This window comes from Nerophis ophidion, linkage group LG09 (genome assembly GCF_033978795.1).
Source record: "Nerophis ophidion isolate RoL-2023_Sa linkage group LG09, RoL_Noph_v1.0, whole genome shotgun sequence".
NCBI classification, from domain to species: Eukaryota; Metazoa; Chordata; class Actinopteri; order Syngnathiformes; family Syngnathidae; genus Nerophis; species Nerophis ophidion.
In genome coordinates this window covers 33,629,879-33,653,095 of record NC_084619.1, presented here as the reverse complement: position 1 = coordinate 33,653,095, position 23,217 = coordinate 33,629,879, and the positions used below count along the sequence as shown (strand labels likewise).

Here is a 23,217-nt window from a genome sequence, read left to right as displayed (position 1 = left end):
TGACAAAGATAAGACAATTTATGCATTCCTGGGGCTGGGTGGAGATTTCTACTTGTTTCTTCTTACACCCTAACCCCCACCTTCAGTAAGTCTTAGAACAAAGACTGTTGTGATGTGATTGATCACCAAGTTATGTTGAATATGTCTTTTGGTTAACCAGCTCAGTGGCCTTGTGGTTAGAGTGTCTGCACTGTGGCGCAGGCTGCTGCTCACTGCTCCACTCACCTCCCAGGGGGTGAACATGGGGATGAGTCAAATGCAAGCACAGATGTGTGACGATCATTGGGACTTTCATTTTAACAGTTACTCTTTAAATGGGTGGCTTACTTTGTAATTGAGACTCACTTTTCAATGTTAAATCAAGACATTCCTGGTTTTGCTAATATACTAACTTATGTTGAATGTATCTGTTGGTCAACAGTTAATACTTAAATGGGTGTGTTGTTTCTTTTTGTAATTGAGACTGACTTTTCAATGTTTAATCAGAACATTTTTGGTTTTGCTAATACACAATCAGATGAAGTGTGTTTTGCTCAATGTTCTCCACCCTCCCAGGAAAAAGAGTGTTCTGCCAATCTTTACTCATTTCCCAAAGCAGATATAAACATCTTGAAGATTTTTATGACTCCCTCACTCTCTTTTGTGACTTATTGCTTCTTTCTTTGTCCTTTCTGTCGCAGCGTCAAACTTCCTCCTCTGTAATCATGATGTTATTTTTGTTCTAAAATAAAAACTTTAAAGACCTTATCTTTCTTTAGACATTTCTTTATTGAATAGGAAAAAATCCAAAACGACCTTAACAAAACTGTAAGTGACTATTTCTCTTGGCTTTGTATGTCTTTGTAGGGATCTGTCCAACAACAGGATTGGTTGCCTCTCCCCTGAAATGTTTCTGGATTTGGGCAGTCTTTTAAAATTGTGAGTACGCCGTCGGTTTCCAGAGAGATTAGATTGGAGTCATTATCAATAAAGCATATTTGTCATAACTATTGCCGCAATGGAGCTTGATTGAATGACAATGTTGTGTTTCTGCATGCAGAAATTTGTCAGGAAATATATTTTCAACTTTGACGGTTGGACTCTTCACACAGCTCATTGTTCTTAGAGTACTGTAAGTCAAACACACAACAATAATAGGAATATACATATTAATGGATTAATCCCTTTATTAATTGATTAGTTATTTTATTTGTGGAATAAGATTTGAAATGTTCTCACCAGACACTTCAGTACAGAGACTTTGTTCTGTGACTGTCAACTGAAGTGGCTTCTCCTCTGGGCGCAAAGCAACTCGGTGAGGATTGGCAACGACACAATGTGCATGTTTCCAACACACCTCCATGGGCTCGAGTTCCGAAATCTACGTGAACATCAGCTCACTTGCGGTAAGCACCAGCATCAATAGAAAATTGCAAAGTATTCTTGAAAAATTCTGGGTATCTGATACATTAGCACAATAAAGAGCAAAGACAACTAGTTGGGTGATAATTGGTTATTTTTACTTTAGAAAGTAATATAAATTGAATTAATCCATTCTCAAAATGTCACTATTGTAAAGTCTTAATTCCTATTGTGCACATGCAATTTTACACTTGTAAAAATGAATCAATCACTTTAAAAAGCAAAGTCATTGTAATTCTGCAACAGTTATTGAATAAGTTGATTAATATATTTTCAATGATGGTCATTATAATGAACAGCTCAATATTGCGGTGGTTAACACTACGTTCCATGTTTACATAAATCAGATTCAATAACTGTGGCCCCCAGTACTGTAAGATGATGCCATCTAATTTGCATAATTGGCCATTACTTGTGTGCATTAAATGTTTTGGGCTCTGGGGAAGAGACAGAAATCATGTAACAAAACATGAAAAAAAAACAATATGTAAAGAAACACATTAACTTTCTCATGTCAGTTATTTTTGTAATTCTTGCTAGGGCGGAAAAGCCAATCAAAGAAGGTCAATTCATATATATATATATATATATATATATATATATATATATATATATATATATATATATATATATATATATATATGTATATATATATATATATATATGTATATATATATATATATATATATATATATATATATATATGTATATATATATATATATATATATATATATGTGTGTGTATATATATATATATATATATATATATATATATATATGTATATATATATATATATATATATATATATATATATATGTGTGTGTATATATATATATATATATATATATATATATATATATATATATATATGGATACAAAATGGATACATGGATGATAGAGCAGAGGATTGGGAGAATGTCATGTGGTCAGATGAAACCAAAATAGAACTTTTTGGTATAAACTCAAGGGCTTCACGGTGGCAGAGGGGTTAGTGTGTCTGCCTCACAATACGAAGTTCCTGCAGTCCTGGGTTCAAATCCAGGCTCGGGATCTTTCTGTGTGGAGTTTGCATGTTCTCCCCGTGAATGCGTGGGTTCCCTGCGGGTACTCCGGCTTCCTCCTACTTCCAAAGACATGCACCTGGGGATAGGTTGATTGGCAACACTAAATTGGCCCTAGTGTGTGAATGTGAGTGTGAATGTTGTCTGTCTATCTGTGTTGGCCCTGCGATGAGGTGGCGACTTCTCCAGGGTGTACCCTGCCTTCCGCCCGATTGTAGCTGAGATAGGCGCCAGCGCCCCCCGCGACCCCGAAAGGGAATAAGCGGTAGAAAATGGATGGATGGATGGATGGTATAAACTCAACTTGTCGTGTTTGGAGGATGAAGAATACTGAGTTGCATCCCAAGAACACCACACGTACTGTGAAGCATGGGGGTGGAAACATCATGCTTTGGGGCTGTTTTTCTGCTAAGGGGACAGGACGATTGATCCGTGTTAAGGAGAGAATGAATGGGGCCATGTATTGTGAGATTTTGAGCCAAAACCTCCTTCCAACAGTGAGAGCTTTGAATAGTTGATCAAATACTTATTTTCCACCATAATTTACAAATACATTCTTTAAAAATCCTACAATGTGAATTCCTGGATGTTTTTTTCACAATCTGTCTCTCACAGTTAAAGTGTACCTATGATGAAAAATACAGACCTCTGTAATCATTTTAAGTGGGAGAACTTGCACAATCGGTGGTTGACTAAATACTTTTTTGCCCCACTGTATATATACATATATATATATATATATATATATATATATATATATATATATATATATATATATATATATATATATATATATACATATAGGCCAAATTATCCCGATCTAGATATTACTTTAATTCAAGTAACTAAGTAATAGTTCCAGTGCTTGAATTTACAACCATTTTATTCACATATGTAATCTGTGCAACTTAAAAATATTTGGGAACAAACAATTTCTTGCCCAGAAAACAGAACCAGGATGTTCACCCAAAGATATATTTTCTGTGCACAACATCCTTGATTCAGACATTTTTACCTCTCTGAAGGCCCTAACAGTGCCTGTAAGCAGCTACTCATGTGAGAGGTCCTTTAGTGCACTGTTTCGGCTGCATTCCTGGCTGCGTCAAACATTGGGTCAGAAAAGACTTCACAGTCATCCATCCATTTTCTACCGCTTGTCCCTTTTGGGGTTTCGGGGGGTCGCTGGCACCTATCCCAGCTGCATTCGGGCGGTAGGCGGCGTACACCTTGGACAAGTCTTGCAGTCATGTCAATTGAAAAAACGAGCTTTAGCATCTGAGTCACAACGGAGTGATAGACCGGTTTGCCACCCTTAAAGACGGACGGCCTTCTTAATTGTTTTTTGTTAACAAAATGTCACTGTGCAAACCCATGTTTGTTGTTGTATTGAACACAGATTGAAAATAAACCGACTGTAATAATAATGATAAGAACAAATATTTTCCAAGTCTTTGTTAGCCGTTTGTGAAGTTTTGTGCTCGTGCGCTACGTTCGCTCGCATCCTGTGCATCTCCTGGGGGCTTAGCCCCCCCCCCCCGTCTTTAAAAGCTAGTGACGCCCCTGGTTATCTGCCACACGTGGAAGGCTGGTCTGTTAAAATAATTCTCACATTAAACCTGTCCCTGGTGCAAAAAAATGTTGGGGACCCCTGCTTCATGTCACTTCCTGTTTCCCACAGAGAACACAAACTAGAAGAGCTTTGCTCATGACACCACCGTTTTGACAAAACAATATATATATTTTCTTGACTCCTAAATGTAATCACAGTTACAGAATATCTTGCTAACATATTCGACTTAAATTCTGCCCGGCGGGAGGCACAGATTTGCTAAAGCAGGCGAACTGAAGGTGCAGAAAGCCAGGGGCTAACTAACTTTGATGTGAGCTCAAAGCCGTTGCCAAGCAACCCCTATCTAAACAACAAAACTGTAAGAGTTGGACACATTTTAAGCATTTCTGAACACACACATGATCTACTAGAAAGGCTGACACAGCTCTGGCTCTGGTAAGGTATGTGAAAAACCATGGTAGAGCTGCCGCTTGCGGCCAAATAACATCAACGGCTTCACTTGGCCAACGTGAGCATAACAAGACAAAGTCAGCGGAGCAATATGGGATCGCCAGACATGGAACCACACTTAAAAGCGTTACTAGGAACTCTACAAATCAATGTCAATAAGGTACAAAGTGATGTCAACAAGTTCCATGAACAGATTATCAAGGGTTTGCAAAAAGGAGTCGAACATCTCCAAAAACAAATTGTCAGAGAGAGAAAAGATTATGGTATTGATATGATATAAATAAGTTAGAAAGTTCAGAGAAGACATTAAGATTGTCAGTGAAGACAACATAGCATTAGCACAGAAAATGGAGACAATGAAAGAGGAGAATGCAATATTGCGCCAACAATTGAATGGCATGCAGCAAGATAACACCCATTGGGACAACAGCAGTATTGAGGAGAACATTAAAAAGAAGACAGCAGCAAAGCACCAACAGTTGAATGCCAGGCAACAATATATCACCAACTTGAGGAATATCAGGGTTTTGAAAAAATCAAAGAGGAAATGGATCACTTTACACGAAATAATGACATTGTTGCAAGGCGAGGCATTAAGCCTCGATCTATACAAGACCAGTTGTCAACGGAGGACAATCAGACAACATGGACGCTGCTTCATCGGTGTAAGAAGTGGTCAACTTTCTGCCATCAAAGGGAATTGATGTCGAGATTAACACTATTGATGTGTGCATTCACTATAAAAGAGGCCACAGTACCATGCCAGTCATCATTGGGAAGCTTGCCAACAGCATATCTAAAATGGCATTGCTAAAACAAGGAAAGAAGCTGAATGGTACACATGTGTACATGAACAAGCGCCTCACTTAAAATTGCAACCTATTTTAATATTTAGGAACCTTGTCTTGCAGGCTGGATTTAAGCATAAGTTTGACACCCGTGACCTACACTAATGGACATCCATAGAACAACACAAAAGATTGCTGAACAGGAATATATGGAACTAAAAACCTTCTACAACATAGATCACAGTTGTCTAGAATCAGAGAAGGAAATAGATCCAGATGCAATTGTTTTCTTCTATAAATAACTACATTAAAATTGACAACAAAACTGTTGATTCCTCATTTCAACATCAGAAGCTTGTATGCAAACTACAACATGTTAGATGGATGTTTTTATTTAAGTATGTATGCATGTTCCTCAGGAACATATAAGATAAGATGTGGGGTTCCTCAAGGCTCTATTTTAAGTCACATTCTTTTTAATCTTTAAAGGCTACCTTTTGGAGCCGTCATTAGGAGACATGGTGTCAGTTTCCACAGTTAAGCTGATGATGTACAGTTGTGCATAGCCGGATCTCCTGATGACACCTTTTTAACTGCATTGTAGACGTAAAGTCATGGATGACAGTGCATTTCCAACTGCCCATCCAGAACAAAACAGAGGATTTAGTTATACACCTTGAGAACCAGACGGAGAAACGTCTACCAAAATTGCAAAATTTTAAACCAACACAGTCTATAAAAGATCTGGGCGTGATTTTTGACTCCGAGCCGACTTTTATCCCACATATTAAAAATATTACAAAAAAAAGTGTTTTATCATCTAAAAACCATAGCTCGTTTCTCTCTGAGGCCAATACTGATGTGCTAATGCATTCTTTTTTTTCCTGTCATTTAGACTATTGTAATGCCCTGCTCTCTAGCCTTCCCAAAAATATCAGAAGTTTACAATTGTTACAAAACACAGCTACACGCGTGCTGACCAGGACCAAAGGAAACTAGTTTTAAAGTCGCTGCATTGGCTCCGCTTCATCGACATCCCACTCAGTTGTGAATTTTTCCTTGCCCTTATGTGGGCGCTGAACCGCTGATGTCAGTCAATAAATCAATGTTTATTTATATAGCCCTAAATCACAAGTGTCTCAAAGGGCTGCACAAGCCACGACAACATCCGCGGTACATAGCCCACATAAGGGCAAGGAAAAACTCACAACTCGTTGTCGTTGTGGCTTTTGAAGCCCTTTGAGACACTTTTGATTTAGGGCTATACAAAAAAGATTGATTGATTAATTCAGGGTTGATTGTAAAGTTCATTTAAAATTGGTTTTAAATGTTTTAATGGTCTTGTGTCTTCTTATTTATCCAACCTGCTTTCATGAGATCAACCCTCGCAGATCCCGAGGTCGTCTGACATTGGCTTTTTATCTTTACCGAAGTACCAGAACAAAGACCCACGGTGAGGCAGCATTTAGCCACCATGGCCCCCACCTGTGGAACAGCTTGCCAGAGAGTTTCAGGACTGCAGAGAGTGTTGTTGACATTAAAAAAAAAAAAAAACGGCCAAAGACATAGCTTTTTAATCTGGCTCTTTACTGATCATCTGTTTTTTTTAATTATTTTATGGTGTTGTTTTCTATCTTAATTATTGCTATTTCTACTATTACTCTCCTAATGTTATATATGTATTAACTTGTTAATGTAATATTTATATGATTTATAGTTAAATAACATAACATATTTCTTAATAATATTTTTTATACTATCTAAAAAAATGTTTTAAATGCCATTCATTTTAGTTATTCTCCAGTGGGGATGCCTCAAAGGTGACACCTTTCCTCAAATTACCAGTGCCATGCCAAGTTTAGTTTTTGCATTGTTATCGTCATTAGTGCTGTGTGTGTGTGTGTGTGTGTGTGTGTGTGTGTGTGTGTGTGTGTGCGTGTGCGTGCATGCGTGCGTGTGTGTTTATTCTCTATGTCTTTTTTTGTTTGTTTTTGTTTTGTATAGCACTTTGTGTTTGAAACTTGCCTGTGCTTGAAAAATGTGATATAAATTGTATTTAATTTGATTTGGGTTCGAACATTGAGGATCTTTAGGAACAATTCAACAAACCCTTCAAAGTGATTGCTATTTCAGAAACATAGAAATATGCTAAACAAGGAATACATTTTGTTCTTGAAGGATATTAACTGAAATTATATTAACATAACCTTCAAGAACGGAGGGGGAGAAGCTATGTAGGTGATGAAGTACAAAGTACAAACCCTGTTTCCATATGAGTTGGGAAATTGTGTTAGATGTAAATATAAAAGGAATACTATGATTTCCAAATTATTTTCAACCCATATTCAGTTGAATGGACTACAAAGACAAGATATTTGATGTTAAAACTGATAAAGATTTTTGTAAATAATCATTAACTTTAGAATTTGATGCCAGCAACACGTGACAAAAAGTTGAGAAAGGTGACAATAAATACTGATAAAGTTGAGGAATACTCATCAAACACTTATTTGGAACATCCCACAGATGTGCAAGCTAATTGGGAACAAGTGGGTGCCATGATTGGGTATAAAAGCAGATTCCATGAAATGCTAAGTAATTCAAAAACAAGGATGGGGCGAGGGTCACCAATTTGTAAGCAAATTGTCGAACAGTTTTAAAACAACATTTCTCAACGAGCTATTGAAAGGAATTTAGGGATTTTACCATCTGCGGTCCATAACATTATCAAAATGTTCAGAGAATCTGGAGAAATCACTGCACGTAAGCGATGATATTACGGACCTTTGACCCCTCAGGCGGTACTGCATCAAAAACCGACATCAGTGTGTAAAGGATATAACCACATGGGCTCGGGAATACTTCAGAAAACCACTGTCAGTAACTACAGTTGGTCGCTACATCTGTAAATGCAAGTTAAAACTCTACTATGCAAAGCAAATGCCATTTATCAACAACACCGAGGAACACCGCCGGCTTTGCTGCGCCCGAGCTCATCTAAGATGGACTGATGCAAAGTGGAAAAGTGTTCTGTGGTTGGACGGGTCCAGATTTCAAATTATATTTGGAAACTGTGGACGTAGTGTCCTCCGGAACAAAGAGGAAAATAACCATCCGGATTGTTATAGGCGTAAAGTTCAAAAGCCAGCATCTGTGATGGTATTGGGGTGTATTAGTGCCCAAGGCATGGGTAACTTACACATCTGTGAAGGCACCATTAATGCTGAATGGTCCAAACAGGTTTTGGAGCAACATGTGTTGTCATCCAAGCAACGTTATCATGGACGCTCCTGCTTATTTCAGCAAAACAATGCCAAGCCACGTGTTACAACAGCGTGGCTTTGTAGTAAAAGAGTGCGGGTACTTTCCTGGCCCGCCTGCAGTCCAGACATGTCTCCCATCGAAAATGTGTGGCGCATTATGAAGCGTAAAATACGACAACAAGACCCCGGACTGTTGAACAACTTAAGCTTTACATCAAGCAAGAATGGTAAAGAATTCCACTTTAAAAGCTTCAACAATTAGTTCCCTCAGTTCCCAAACGTTTATTGAGTGTGGTTGAAAGAAAATGTGATATAACACAACTATTTTGGCACATGGTACAGCCATGAAATTCTAAGTTAATTATTATTTTGCAAAAAAAATAAAAAATATATGAGTTTTAACATCAAATATCTTGTCTTTGTAGTGCATTCAATTGAATATGGGTTGAAAAGGATTTGCAAATCATTGTATTCCGTTTATATTTACATCTAACACAATTTCCCAACTCATATGGAAACGCGGTTTGTGTATATATATATATATATATATATATATATATATATATATATATATATATATATAAAAATGTATATATATATATATATATATATATATATATATATATATATATATATATATATATATATATATATATATATATATATATATATATATATATATATATATATATATATATATGTCTTGATTGGATTATCCAGAGAATTGATTGAGGGAACCCCTCATGAAACAGTTCTGTAGAGATGAAGTAGTCTTGTGATTTTTTCCCACACCTACATATATATATATATATATATATATATATATATTCCTTGGTAGAGCGCAATGGTAAAGCCGCGGGAAACCTGATTGCCCTCTCAATGGGGGGTGCTTACAAACATCAGTCGTTTACCAAGCAGAGGTAACACACAAGGACATTAACACTTCCAACACGTACGTAGGATTAACCGAAGGAGAGTTTAAAGCCAGATGGAATAATCACAAGGCCTCCTTTAGAAACCAGACCTTGCGGAATTCTACAGAACTCAGCAAGCACATTTGGAACCTCAAAGACAATAATGTTGAATATTCAATAACATGGCAAATTCTTGCATCCAGCACACCTTACAACAGTGGTAATAAAAGATGCAACATATGCTTAAAAGAGAAACTGTTTATTATATATCACCCAGACCTGTCATCCCTCAACAAGCGCAGTGAAATCATATCATCATGCCGTCACAGACGGAAACACCTCCTAGGCAACACGAGCCAATCACCACGCCCCTACGCCTGCCTATACCTACCTACTCTGTGCCCTATATAAACCATTGTATGTGAATGCTTCCATTAAAATCTCCTGACGATTGAGGCAACCCCTCATGAAACAGTTCTATAGAGATGAAGTAGTCTCGTGACTTTTCCCACACATACATATATATATATATATATATACACATATATCCATCCATCCATCCATTTTCTACCGCTTATTCCCTTATATATATATATATATATATATATATATATATATATATATATATACAAGCTGAAGAAGGAGTCCTATCGGGTTCTTTTGGCTCATAGGAGTCAGGAGGCAGTGGACGGGTACCGACGGGCCAAGCGGTGTGCAGCTTTAGCGGTCGCGGAGGCAAAAACTCGGACATGGGAAGAGTTCGGGGAAGCCATGGAAAACGACTTCCGGACGGCTTCGAAGCGATTCTGGACCACCATACGGCGCCTCAGGAAGGGGAAGCAGTGCACTATCAACACCGTGTATGGTGCGGATGGTGTTCTGCTGACTTCGACTGCGGATGTTGTGGATCGGTGGAGGGAATACTTCGAAGACCTCCTCAATCCCACCAACACGTCTCTCTTTGAGGAAGCGGTGCCTGGGGAATCTGTAGTGGACTCTCCTATTTCTGGGGCTGAGGTCGCTGAGGTAGTTAAAACGCTCCTCGGCGGCAAGGCCCCGGGGGTGGATGAGATCCGCCCGGAGTTCCTTAAGGCTCTGGATGCTTTGGGGCTGTCTTGGTTGACAAGACTCTGCAGCATCGCGTGGACATCGGGGGCGGTACCTCTGGATTGGCAGACCGGGGTGGTGGTCCCTCTCTTTAAGAAGGGGGACCGGAGGGAGTGTTCGAACTATCGTGGGATCACACTCCTCAGCCTTCCCGGTAAGGTTTATTCAGGTGTACTGGAGAGGAGGCTTCGCCGGATAGTCGAACCTCGGATTCAGGAGGAACAGTGTGGTTTTCGTCCTGGTCGTGGAACTGTGGACCAGCTCTATACTCTCGGCAGGGTTCTTGAGGGTGCATGGGAGTCTGCCCAACCAGTCTACATGTGCTTTGTGGACTTGGAGAAGGCATTCGACCGTGTCCCTCGGGAAGTCCTGTGGGGAGTGCTCAGAGAGTATGGGGTATCGGAATGTCTTATTGTGGCAGTCCTCTCCCTGTATGATCAGTGTCAGAGCTTGGTCCGCATTGCTGGCAGTAAGTCGGACACGTTTCCAGTAAGGGTTGGACTCCGCCAAGGCTGTCCTTTGTCACCGATTCTGTTCATAACTTTTATGGACAGAATTTCTAGGCGCAGCCAAGGCGTTGAGGGGTTCCGGTTTGGTGGCCACGGGATTAGGTCTCTGCTTTTTGCAGATGATGTAGTCCTGATGGCTTCATCTGGCCGGGATCTTCAGCTCTCACTGGATCGGTTCGCAGCCGAGTGTGAAGCGACCGGAATGAGAATCAGCACCTCCAAGTCCGAGTACATGGTTCTCGCCCGGAAAAGGGTGGAGTGCCATCTCCGGGTTGGGGAGGAGACCCTGCCCCAAGTGGAGGAGTTCAAGTACCTAGGAGTCTTGTTCACGAGTGAGGGAAGAGTGGATCGTGAGATCAACAGGCGGATCGGTGCGGCGTCTTCAGTAATGCGGACGTTGCATCGATCCGTTGTGGTGAAGAAGGAGCTGAGCCGGAAGGCAAAGCTCTCAATTTACCGGTCGATCTACGTTCCCATCCTCACCTATGGTCATGAGCTTTGGGTCATGACCGAAAGGATAAGATCACGGGTACAAGCGGCCGAAATGAGTTTCCTCCGCCGGGTGGCGGGGCTCTCCCTTAGAGATAGGGTGAGAAGCTCTGCCATCCGGGAGGAGCTCAACGTAAAGCCGCTGCTCCTCCACATGGAGAGGAGCCAGATGAAGTGGTTCGGGCATCTGGTCAGGATGCCACCCGAACGCCTCCCTAGGGAGGTGTTTAGGGCACGTCCAGCTGGTAGGAGGCCACGGGGAAGACCCAGGACACGTTGGGAAGACTATGTCTCCCGGCTGGCCTGGGAAAGCCTCGGGATCCCCCGGGAAGAGCTAGACGAAGTGGCTGGAGATAGGGAAGTCTGGGCTTCCCTGCTTAGGCTGCTGCCCCCGCGACCCGACCTCGGATAAGCGGAAGATGATGGATGGATGGATGGATATATATATACAATATGATGATGAAATGATTACATCTGCATTTCCTCCGAGTTTTGTAAGCATTCTGATCATCAGCACATATTCTGTATTTGCATGAAGATAGACACGCTAAATATATTGCGCTCTCTATTTTGTCCATTTAAGAGGCAAAATCATCAGCTTTGTGTGCGCTATCACATTTTAATATGCGCAAACCTTTTAGTAGATCAGGCCCGGGAGAGCTCAGTATTGACTGTACATGTCTCAACCGCTTGTCTTTTAACATCTACCTGGATGTTGTAAGATGATGAGGAGGTAGCCGATCAACAAGTTCATTACTGCAAAAAAACAAACAGGAAACTGTCGGCTGCAACCCTGCAAAAACATCAGTAAACTGTCACTGTCCTCTCTGGCGCACACCCACACAGACAGGACTCATGTCAGAAAATTGGAATCTTTGTTATTTTGCCCTACCTCAAATTCACTTGCCTGTCTACTCGATAGAAGATATTTGAGTTTTACCCCAATTTGGGTTGCCACTTGTCATTGAAGGGTGACAGTGGTTCCTGCGGTCAAACCAAATGAAGAAGATTGGCATCCATCTATCCATCCATCCATTTCTACCGCTTGTCCCTTTCGGGGTCCCGGGGAGTGCTGGAGCCTATCTCGGCTGCCCTGGACAACTCTTCACAGGGCCAACACAGATAGACGGACAACATTCACACTCAAATTCACACACTAGGGACAATTTAGTGTTGCCAATCAACCTATCCCCAGGTGCATGTCTTTGGAGGTGGGAGGGAGCCGGAGTACCCGGAGGGAACCCACGCAGTCACGGGGAGGACATGCAAACTCCACACAGAAAGATCCCCAGCCCGGGATTGAACTCAGGACCTTAGTATTGTGAGGCACAAGCACTAACCCCTGTTGCACCATTCTGCCCAGATCACTGATATATTACTGCAACATTACCAAGATAATTATTGTTTCACTACGATGGCTATCACCATCAGAGTTTCTTAACAGAACAAATTGGGTATTTACTGACTTCAGCCTGTTAGCTGCAGTAAAAATAAAGTCTTTACACTGACTTTTGTTCTATCTGCTCAAAGACAGACAGTCTCTCCCTTCCGCTCTCCTCGTCTCCCCTCTGTTGTAGTTCACAGGGGAATTCTGCGTCATATGATGGATTCATCTTTTTCTTCTCCCTACATCTGCTTTCCGCTAGGGGATATGGCTGTGGAATGAGAAAATCATTGGTTATTTGTGGGTTGGGGTTCTGTGTATTTATGTGTGTGTGTGTGTTTGTGTGTGGGTGTGTGTGTGTGTGTGTACAAGTGTGTGTGCGTGCGTGTGTGCGTGCGTGTGTGTGTGTGAGAGAAAGAGATGAAAGGAGACATTATATGAATACATGATGTAAAACATTTTCCGGAGAAGTTGAAGCGTTAGCTGTCATTATCCACATAAGTGCTGCACTATTTCCAGACTGCTGCACCACAAAACATTTTGGCGTTATTCTATACAATCCTAATTGTATGCGCTTTCAATTGGTACTCACAATCCAAAGCAATTACAGGGTAATTCTGTACAATTCCCAAGTCAAAAAGCTATGAGTGGATTTCAGGAGCAGGAAGAGGGACACTTCTTTCAGGCCTGGAAACATCTATTCTGGGATTACCATGACACTTCTCTGCTCCTGCTGCTCTGCTCTGCTCGGAGCTTTCTGCCTCTTCATTGCACAGCTGAATCTCACAATATGTTATCGGCTTCCTTAACAGCATACTTTTTTTCACTTGATGTACTGGGGAGTTATAACAGACAGTTATTAATTTAGCGCTGGGGTGGTTTGCAACTGTCATCACATTGTTGAGTAGGGGTGTCAAACTAATGTTCATCCAGGGCAATATTAACATTATGGTCGTAATGGAGGCTGGTGCTAAATATTAACAAGATATTTTTTTCTTCATTTTAACTCACATTGGATTTTTGTTTTTTAACCTGACTACTGTACACTTTATATTTTGGAAAACTAAAAAATGTGCTTCTTTATTACACATTCATGTTAGTATGTTATGATTCGGTTGCCCGGATCATAGTTTATTTTGATTCACTTGTTGTTTATGTTCTGTTTCAGCACAGTTTAAAAACACAGGTAGAAGGTAAGGCTGGCCGATATGGCCTTTTTTTAATATCCTAATATTTTTAGGTCATGTCACGATACATGATATATAGCTCAATATTTTGCCTTAGCCTTGAATGAACACTTGATGCAAATAATCACAGCAGTATGATGATTCTATTTGTCTATATTAAAACATTCTTCTTCATACTGCATTAATATATGCTACTTTTAAACTTCCATGAAGAGAGGGAAATCACAACTAAGTCAACCGACCAAAAGTGTATTTATTAAACAGTTATTAAGCAGTGACACATACATCCATGTCTTTTCCAAAATCAGAAAGTGCAAGATTGTCAAGAGACTTTTTAAAACAAGCTATTAGTGAAATTTTGTGCATGATGTCACTAAGATGACATATCAAAACAAAACTTAATTAAGTGCACTTTTTGTACAGAACGCCAATACAATAGTTTAAAACAAATAAAGTGCACTTTTGTGCATGATGATGTGGGCGTGTGGCACCGAATGGAGATGTTGACATGCGGAGTAATCACTCTTTATTCTTTAGCAGGTGACTTTTCAAATGATGCTACATATTAGCAGTAATGCTACTTTTTATAACAATGCTTTAGCACCACACTTGACAAATTACGGTTGTCTGTTGGACATATTCCCATTTGAAGCCAAACCACCGCCAGACGATGGACCCCCTGCTGTTTTTCTTTGGAATTAATTCTTCTTTCATTTGTTACCAGATTCACACCTTCTTTCTCTCGTATTACCGCTCGCACCACAGCTAACGTTACCCATGCTGCTACCTCTTTGCTCCGCGAGGGCATATACCTATGTGACGTATGTAAGAAGGTGCGCTTGCTCTCTGTGAGAAGGAGAGACAAGAAAGAGTGAGAAGAGCCTTTAGTTTAATGCCAGCAGCTAAAAGCAACTGCGTGAGAACGTATACTCGAATATCACAATATAGTCATTTTCTATATTGCACAGAGACAAACCCGCGATATATTGAGTAAATCAATATATCGCCCAGCCCTAATAGGAGGTAAGCCAAAGCCATGTAAACCGCTAAGCTAGCTTGAATGTGAAGTAGTAAAACAACAAAATAATAAATTATTCCTACACTTCAACAGAAGTCTAAAGCTCTGTCTACACTAAGCCGGACAACCCCTTAAACGAGTGTAAACAACTTCCATAACTTTGGCACCCGGATATCAGCTCGTAATGGCTTTGAAAGAGCAAATGTTCCTAGTTAATAACCTGCTCAGTGGCCTTGTGGTTAGAGGGTCCGCCCTAAGACTGGAAGGTCGTGAGTTCAAACCTCGGCTGAGTCATACCAAAGACTATAAAAATGGGACCTATTGCCTCCCTGCTTGGCACTCAGCATCAGGGGTTAGAATTGAGGGTAAAATCACCAAAATGATGATTTGGACACACCTTCTCATTCAATGTGTTTCCTTTATTTTCATGACTATTTACATTGCAGATTGTCGCTGAAAGCATTAAAACTATAAATGAACACATGTGGAATTATGTACTCAACAAAAAAAGGTGAAATAACTGAACAGATGTTTTACATTATAGTTTCTTAAAAATAGCCACATTTTGCTCTGATTACTGTTTTGCACACTCTTAGTATTCTCTCGATGAGCTTCAAGAGGTAGTCAACTGGAAGGGTTTTCATTTCTCTGACGTCATAGTTTTGACATCTCCCTGTTAGTGTTGTTACACCCTCCGACAACACACCAACGAGGCATGATGTCTCCAAGGTTCCAGAAAATAGCCGAAAAAACGGAAAATAACAGAGCTGAGGCGCGGTGTTTGTAATGTGTTTGAGAAAATGAAAATGGCGGCTTTATTACCTAGGTGACATCACGTTCTGAGGTCATCGCTCCGAGAGCGATAAATAGAAAGGTGTTTATTACGCGAAAATTCACCCATTTAGAGTTCAAAAATCGGTTAAAAAGATATATGGTCTTTTTTTCTGCAACATCAAGGTATATATTGATGGTTACATAGGTCTGGTGATAATGTTCCCCTTTAAACTAGTCAGGAAAATCAAGTAATTTGCTGGACAAATAGACGGAAATCTGCAACAAAATGATTAATCCCAACATTACTTGATATGGTCACCCCCTAGTGGGATCAGTACATGAAATAAGCAAGCATTTTGTGTGTACAAGACGAATAATTCACGTTTTACCCAGTTGCTGCAGGCACATACATCTGGCAGCCTAACAGGTCATGGTAATATTCTCATATCTATCCCACGGGTACCATGTGTTATGAGCCAAGTCTGGCTCTGTAGAAGCGTGGCCTTATGGGATAAGTTGGACTATTTATCAGCGGAATGTGAGTGCTGGGGAAATTGTGTGTTATCAGCCACCACCAGTGTGAAAGACTGAATGTAGAAATTGTAGAGGGCTAGCAAAAAAAAAAGGGTATAAACCTTGACCTCTACTATCTCTAGCATTGGTAATCAGATATCTCTCAGTTTGGCTCCTGCTCCCATTAATATGTTAAAATGTAAATTAACTTTTGACTTTAGCTGCCCACCATTTTTGGGATCATGTCATGCTGTCCTGTGGAGTTATCGAAATAATGAAATGAAAATAAAGAGTGTAAACACCTCTATGGACGATGACCGACCTTTACTAAACCCTTTGTAGGACAAATGGTTACATTTTAGGTTTTCATAAAGGTTGAGCTACAAACATGTTCTAAACAATTTGGTGCAAGTTCGCCCTTCAACAATGGAAACAGTGCCAAATTGACAATTGTAAATGTGGTTTTCCTTGTGTGTATGTTGAGGTGTGTGCGTGTGTAGTCATAACTTTTTTTATTTCCCTATAAGACAACAATAATATTAATACTATCTATAACTGTCATTGCTGTCATCGTGGGGCTATTACTGTTGTTGAGCCTGTTGATCTCTCGTTCCGTTAAAGTTAAAGTAAAGTTAAAGTACCAATGATTGTCAAACACACACACACACTCTAGGTGTGGTGAAATTTGTCCTCTGCATTTGACCCATCCCCTTGTTCACCACCTGGGAGGTTTAGGGAGCAGTGGGCAGCAGCCCAGGAATCATTTGTGGTGATTTAACCCCTAATTTCAACCCTTGATGCTGAGTGCAGGGAGGTAATGGGTCCCATTTTCATAGTCTTTGGTATGACTCGGCCAGGGTTTGAACTCCCAACCTACCGATCTTAGGGCGGACACTCTAACCACTAGGCCACTGAGTAGGTTGTGTCCGCCCAAGTCTCTCAACCTCTCTGTCTCATTTTTGCTCTCTATTTACTCTGTCTCTCTATCACAAACCACAAGGTTGACTCAAATGACTGCTGCACAGGCGAACGCCTGAGAAAACTGATCAATTCTTAGATGGGACTCGGACGATTTTGAATCAATGGAAAACCTCTGAATACCGATTGAGTGTGTTAAATAAAGTTATACAGACGGTTTTAAATTGTGTAACTAGCGCAGATACACAAATAAAAACACAAGTAGGAGGAAAGGGACGGCGTGGCGCAGTGGGGAGAGTGGCCGTGCGCAACCCGAGGATCCCTGGTTCAATCCCCACCTAGTACCAACTTTGTCATGTCCGTTGTGTCCTGAGCAAGACACTTCACCCTTGCTCCTGATGGGTGCTGGTTAGCGCCTTGCATGGCAGCTCCCTCCATCAGTGTGTGAATGTGTGTGTGAATGGGTAAATGTGGAAGTAGTGTCAAAGCGCTTTGAGTACCTTGGAGGTAGAAAAGCGCTATACAAGTACAACCCATTTATTTACTTAAAGCCAAAGCCATGTTAACCGCTAAGCTAGCTTGAATGTGAAGTAGTAAAACAACAAAATAATACATTATTTCTACACTTCAACAGAAGTCTAAGAATATTTCAACACTAAGCCAGAAAACCCCTTATACAAATAATTATTTAGCCTAAGCCTCGTTTCAGGTAGACTAAACCAGCGTTTAAGGTCTCGTTCCTCTGACAATTTTTTTACACGGGAAAGTGCGCAGTCGATTTCTTGAATCTCCGGCTCTTAGCTTTGTATGGACTCATTGATTATTCACAAACTGAGTTCAGAGAGGAAGTGAAGTCAGAAAGACTGCACCCCACACAAGAAGTGACGTCAGAATGATTGCGCCACAGCCAGCTTCATAACAACCAGAGCTAACTGCTGGAAAGATGGAGGCGAGTCATCCAGACTTGCCCGTGTTTCTCCTTCTTCTACAAGTACAGAAGATTGTGGAAATCAAGTACCTAAATGTGTACTGTAGAGTACAGGTATTGATTCCCAGGTCCAGAAAATCAGTACCTTGTTGAGTCAAATGTGAAAGAAACCAATCCCTAGTCCAAATTTAGCATAACATGTATAATTTTTTTTTTTAGAACTGACTGTTTTAGAACGTTCCATTGTATCTGGTGAACATTTTCCACAGTATTATCGTTAAAGTTATCGATAATAAGGTCAAGGCATTAATTCAACTTTTGCCAACATTTCTAAATGTCTATTTTTAAAAAAACAAACAAAAACAAGGTGGCACCTGGTTACTTCGATTGACAAGAAAAAGACAAGTTTCCTCAATTCAACGTTTGCAGAATATTATGGATGTCCAAATATAATTTGGACGAAATGCTTCTTCTTTTTGTTTTTAAGAGCAGTGTTAATGGGGATCCCCACGAATAAACATATCTAATATGCGACTGTTCCCAAAGTACTATCTAATCTAATCTCCGAAATAAAAGTCTATAACACAAACAAAGAAAAACAGGGTAGAGATTTGATTGGTTTAGTGATGTCCTCAGCTCTGGAAGAGCACCAAGAAGACGATGAAATTTGACTATATCGAGGAGGAAAACATCGTAATAAGGTTGCTGTAGGTAAACCAGCGGAAAAAAACATTACCCTTGCCTAATGGAAGCAGTGAGGCAGGTTTTCTGCCCGAGCAAACGAGTCGAAGCTACTCCTCCAGGCCAAGGCTGTGATGCAGTTTGGCCCAAAGCGTACGATGGCACGACGAGCTCCGCCCGCGTCCCCCAAATTGAAACATCCCCCCAACACACCCATGTACGCTGAAGGCTTAGGGTACTCAACTCGCCTCTCTATCATGGAGTAAAGAGAGAGGGTTGACTGTCCAATGAATCGACTGCCATGTTTATAGTTGAACCAAGACTCTCCCGCATTGAATTGTTGAATAGTCGATTATTCTAAAACACCACCATGACGATGAATACTAAGAAACTACATCCAACAATCCTTTTTCTACCGCTTGTCCTGTTAGGGGTCGCGAAGGGTGCTGCAGCCTATCTTAGCTGCAATCTGGCAGAAGACTGTGTACACCCTGGACAAGTCACCACCTCATTGCAGAACCAACACAGATAGACAGACAACATTCACACTCACATTCACACACAAGGGCCAATTTAGTGTTGCCAATCAACCTATCCCCAGGTAGATGTCTTTGGAACAGAAACTACACAAACATCTTTAAAATAATTTCCACCATCCATTTTGTATCTACTGTTCATAATATTTAACAATGCAACACTTGCATAATGACATCTGGGGAACGAGTAGACAGTACATATTGTGGATGTTTCCAATGTAATATTTTAACTACTTCACTGTATATGCATGGATAAGCTAAGTAAATCATTTCTGCAAAGGTGCATAGTTTAAATCCTCACGTTCTTTCTTTCTCATTAGCAGCACTAATAAATAGGGTCTTTCTTTTTTGGCCTGCATTTTGGATTGTAATAGAAGATTTAAATTAACAAGTGTACTTTATGACTAATTTATGTGGCATACTCCAGACTTTATAAAAGGTTTCACCTTATAGCAGACCCAGGCACATTGGTAATATTATTTTATGCTCTCACAAGCAGCCATACAGTTTATATTATTATGTTTGTATTTATTTGTGTGTTGTGTTCCCGCTTGTGACACTCACACAGAATCAGTAATTGTCCAGCAGGCGGATACAGTACATGGCAACATTCTGACTCTAGGCATTGTTTGCAGCAGTGTCAGCATTGGGCAACGGCTCAATGCTTTTTCTGCATCTCTCGCCGGGCCTCACAAAGCCTCAGGATAGGACAAAATAAAACTGTTGCAGCTAAAATAGGTGTCATTTTCAGTATGACTGTGTCACACATCCTTCAAAGCATAGTGTGGAAGAAACTGTCTTATTCGCCCAACCAGGAACTGTTGTCTAACAATAGTGACCTCTAACCTCTGCGTGGTTATTGCTGTTACAATAAACACACTGCGGACAAGTATTGCCAATGTGATGATATCAATCGCTCTGTATGTCTCTTTCAGACTAGTGCATGGAAGACTTTTATGTACCATTTATCAAATTGCCTGTCAAATGGCAGCAACATCCACAATTGATTGCCTACAAGCGCAGGTAAAGATCCGACTGGTCTTTGGAACAAGTCCAAAGAAACGTCTAGCCTTGTATCGAACACACTAATTCCCAAGGTGGTACAGTTAGTTGGCAAGATGTGAGGCTAATCCTGGATCATAAATAAAGATGGACACTCAATGGTTCTGAAACACCGCCTCTCCTACATGGGTTTAATATTTTGCATCCACTATTGTGCTTATAATTACACACATTTCAACATCATTTGGACTTCAAACTACACATTATATTTGTCAACATAACCATGTGCTGACAAAAAGACAACATTTTTAAGGCACTCTAAATAATCCGATCACAGTCCAATGTGATGCACATGCAAGGAGTCAAGGAGAGTCCAGGGAGTGCTCAAGGCTGTTCTTTATCAGCTGCTCCTCATCTCACACCAACAACATCAAAAAATGACGAGGGAGGAGCATGACCTTGACAAAATGTGTGTGTGTGTGTGTGTGTGTGTGTGTGTGTGTGTGTGTGTGTGTGTGTGTGTGTGTGTGTGTGTGTGTGTGTGTGTGCATATTATTATGAGGTCATGGCACGTTTGTTTCAGTAAGAATTGATTACAAATGCACTTGTGACACTGTCTTTTGTAGACATTACAATCCTTCACAACAACCATAACTTAACGTCTTGATTTGATCTCATTTAATCACAAGGATGAATAACTGACCCCTTGCTCTTCGGCGCTACTTAAATGTGTCAGCAAATGGGGGAAGGAGTGCTTTACAAGCTGACCTTGCTATTTTATCCTCTCTTCATTTCCTAGATGGAGCTCTGGAGATGCCCCTTTTTCAGTTGATTCCTTCCCAGAGGCAGCTGGTTTTCCAGGGAGACCGTCTTCCTCTTCAGTGCACTGCCACTTACCTGGACCCTTCGATTGAGCTGCAGTGGCACCACAATGGCCATATTGTGACCACGCAAGAGGACCGCGGCGTATATGTGGAGGAAACCTTGCTTCACGACTGTTGTCTCCTCACCAGGTATGCGAAAGAGCAGAACAATGGATAGAAGTAGAGTGAAGCAGATGAAGTTGCAACATTCAGTCTTCTGCTTGTCAGCCATTGTGTTGGTTTTATTGCTTCCATGTCATGTCAACTGACAGATATAAGTTTGAACAAGACGTTACTTTTTATTAAAAAAGGCAACAGCGGAAGATCCATGTGCATGTACGAGACAGTCTGCCCCACAACAAGAGCAGGGTTTCCCCTACATGTAAACGATTGTGGCGCAACGACATGGCTAGATTAAGGCCGCCAGACATATATATATAAATATAAATATCTATTTTTTTATATATATATATTAGTATTTATTTTTTTGACAAGAAAACATTTTTTTTTTACATGAAAACAAATTTTAACTGATATTTTAGTAAAGGATATACCGTATATAGTCTATTATTTACGTACTTTTGGCTACAATGTCTTTGAAAAACAGCAAAAACCTTCCTTAATACTTTGTTTTGAAAAAAAAAACACACAAATAAATCCTGTCGGAAGAGCGTCAGATGGTCGCGCACCTACCAACCAAACAAAAGTGAGGAGAGAAAGTTGAGGAGAAAGGTATTTTTTAAGCTAATAATGCATTTCTTGTTCAAGCCTGTGTTTTAACTACCCTAATTCTTTTGACATTACTACCGACAATGTGGTCTAACTTTGCGCTGTGTGGGCCTTTGAACCTCCTTTTGGACAATGCTGTGTGGAGTGTGCATTTGTTCCCGTGTGTGTGTGTGGTTTTCAGCGGGCATTCCAGTTTCCTCCCACATTCCAAAAATATGCATCTTAGATTCATTGGACACTGTAAAATGTCCATGGATATTAATGTTAGTGTGAATGATTGTTTATATACAGTATATATTTCTGCGATTGGTCATGCTAATTTGAGTTAGCTTGTCTTTAAGCTAGTTAATTGTACATTAGCATTACTCTAGCGGCATTAAAGCTCAACCTTCATCCTGCGTAGTTGTATTGCTTTTTTCAGTTTATTTGTAACGGTACAGTGGGAGAAGAAAACGGCCCGGAGGCAGGAACGCCGTTAGCTTGCAGCGTGTTCATTAATTTAATAAAATGACATGTGTAATTAATCCAAAGGTGTATGGTGTGACTATATAGCGATTATATTTGGAGTGTTACCGGGTGGTGTTGAAGGCGCGTGTTGAGATCGATGCGGGAGTCCAGAAATGGCAAGACAGGCTCGGAGGTCCACGGACAGGTGGTCAGGAGCTGGAGCGAGGCGTCGTTGCTCAGCGGCAGGCGTGAGGTCGAGATCCAAGAAGGCAGCAAGACATCCAGAGGGGATCCAGGGAAACAAGACACACAGCTCGATACCGGGGAATGACGAAGGACTGTTGTACAAGAAACTATGTTTTGGCACTGGAATGCAGGACACGCTGGCTCCTGAAGGCAGTCTCATCAGCGTCAGGTGTGTGAATGTAAGGAACACCCGTGGGCGTAACCTGAGGTGCGCTTAGTGGAGTGCATAGCGGAGTGAGAGATGGCAGATGTTTGAACCATAACAACACGAGCATGCCCAGTGGTGTGCTCAGTAGAGCGCGTCCAGGAATGCACGTCAAGGAATGCACATCGAGGAATGCACATCGAGGAATGCACATCGAGGAATGCACGGCGGCCTGCACTCGCGCCTTAACATTGTTTCAAATTATATCGTTAATCTAATGGGACTCTAATATT

The 23,217-nt window shown here is 40.7% G+C and overlaps 1 protein-coding gene across 1 annotated transcript in view; it reads left to right on the top strand.

Annotated features, from left to right (window-relative positions):
* Positions 1-23,217, top strand: part of LOC133559270 (adhesion G protein-coupled receptor A1) — a 557,171-nt gene that overhangs the window by 174,860 nt on the left and 359,094 nt on the right. The window contains exons 4-7 of the mRNA XM_061910875.1: positions 847-918; positions 1,040-1,111; positions 1,222-1,385; positions 21,294-21,507. Coding sequence (XP_061766859.1) covers positions 847-918; positions 1,040-1,111; positions 1,222-1,385; positions 21,294-21,507 — 522 coding nt within the window. The remainder of the gene's footprint in view (positions 1-846; positions 919-1,039; positions 1,112-1,221; positions 1,386-21,293; positions 21,508-23,217) is intronic.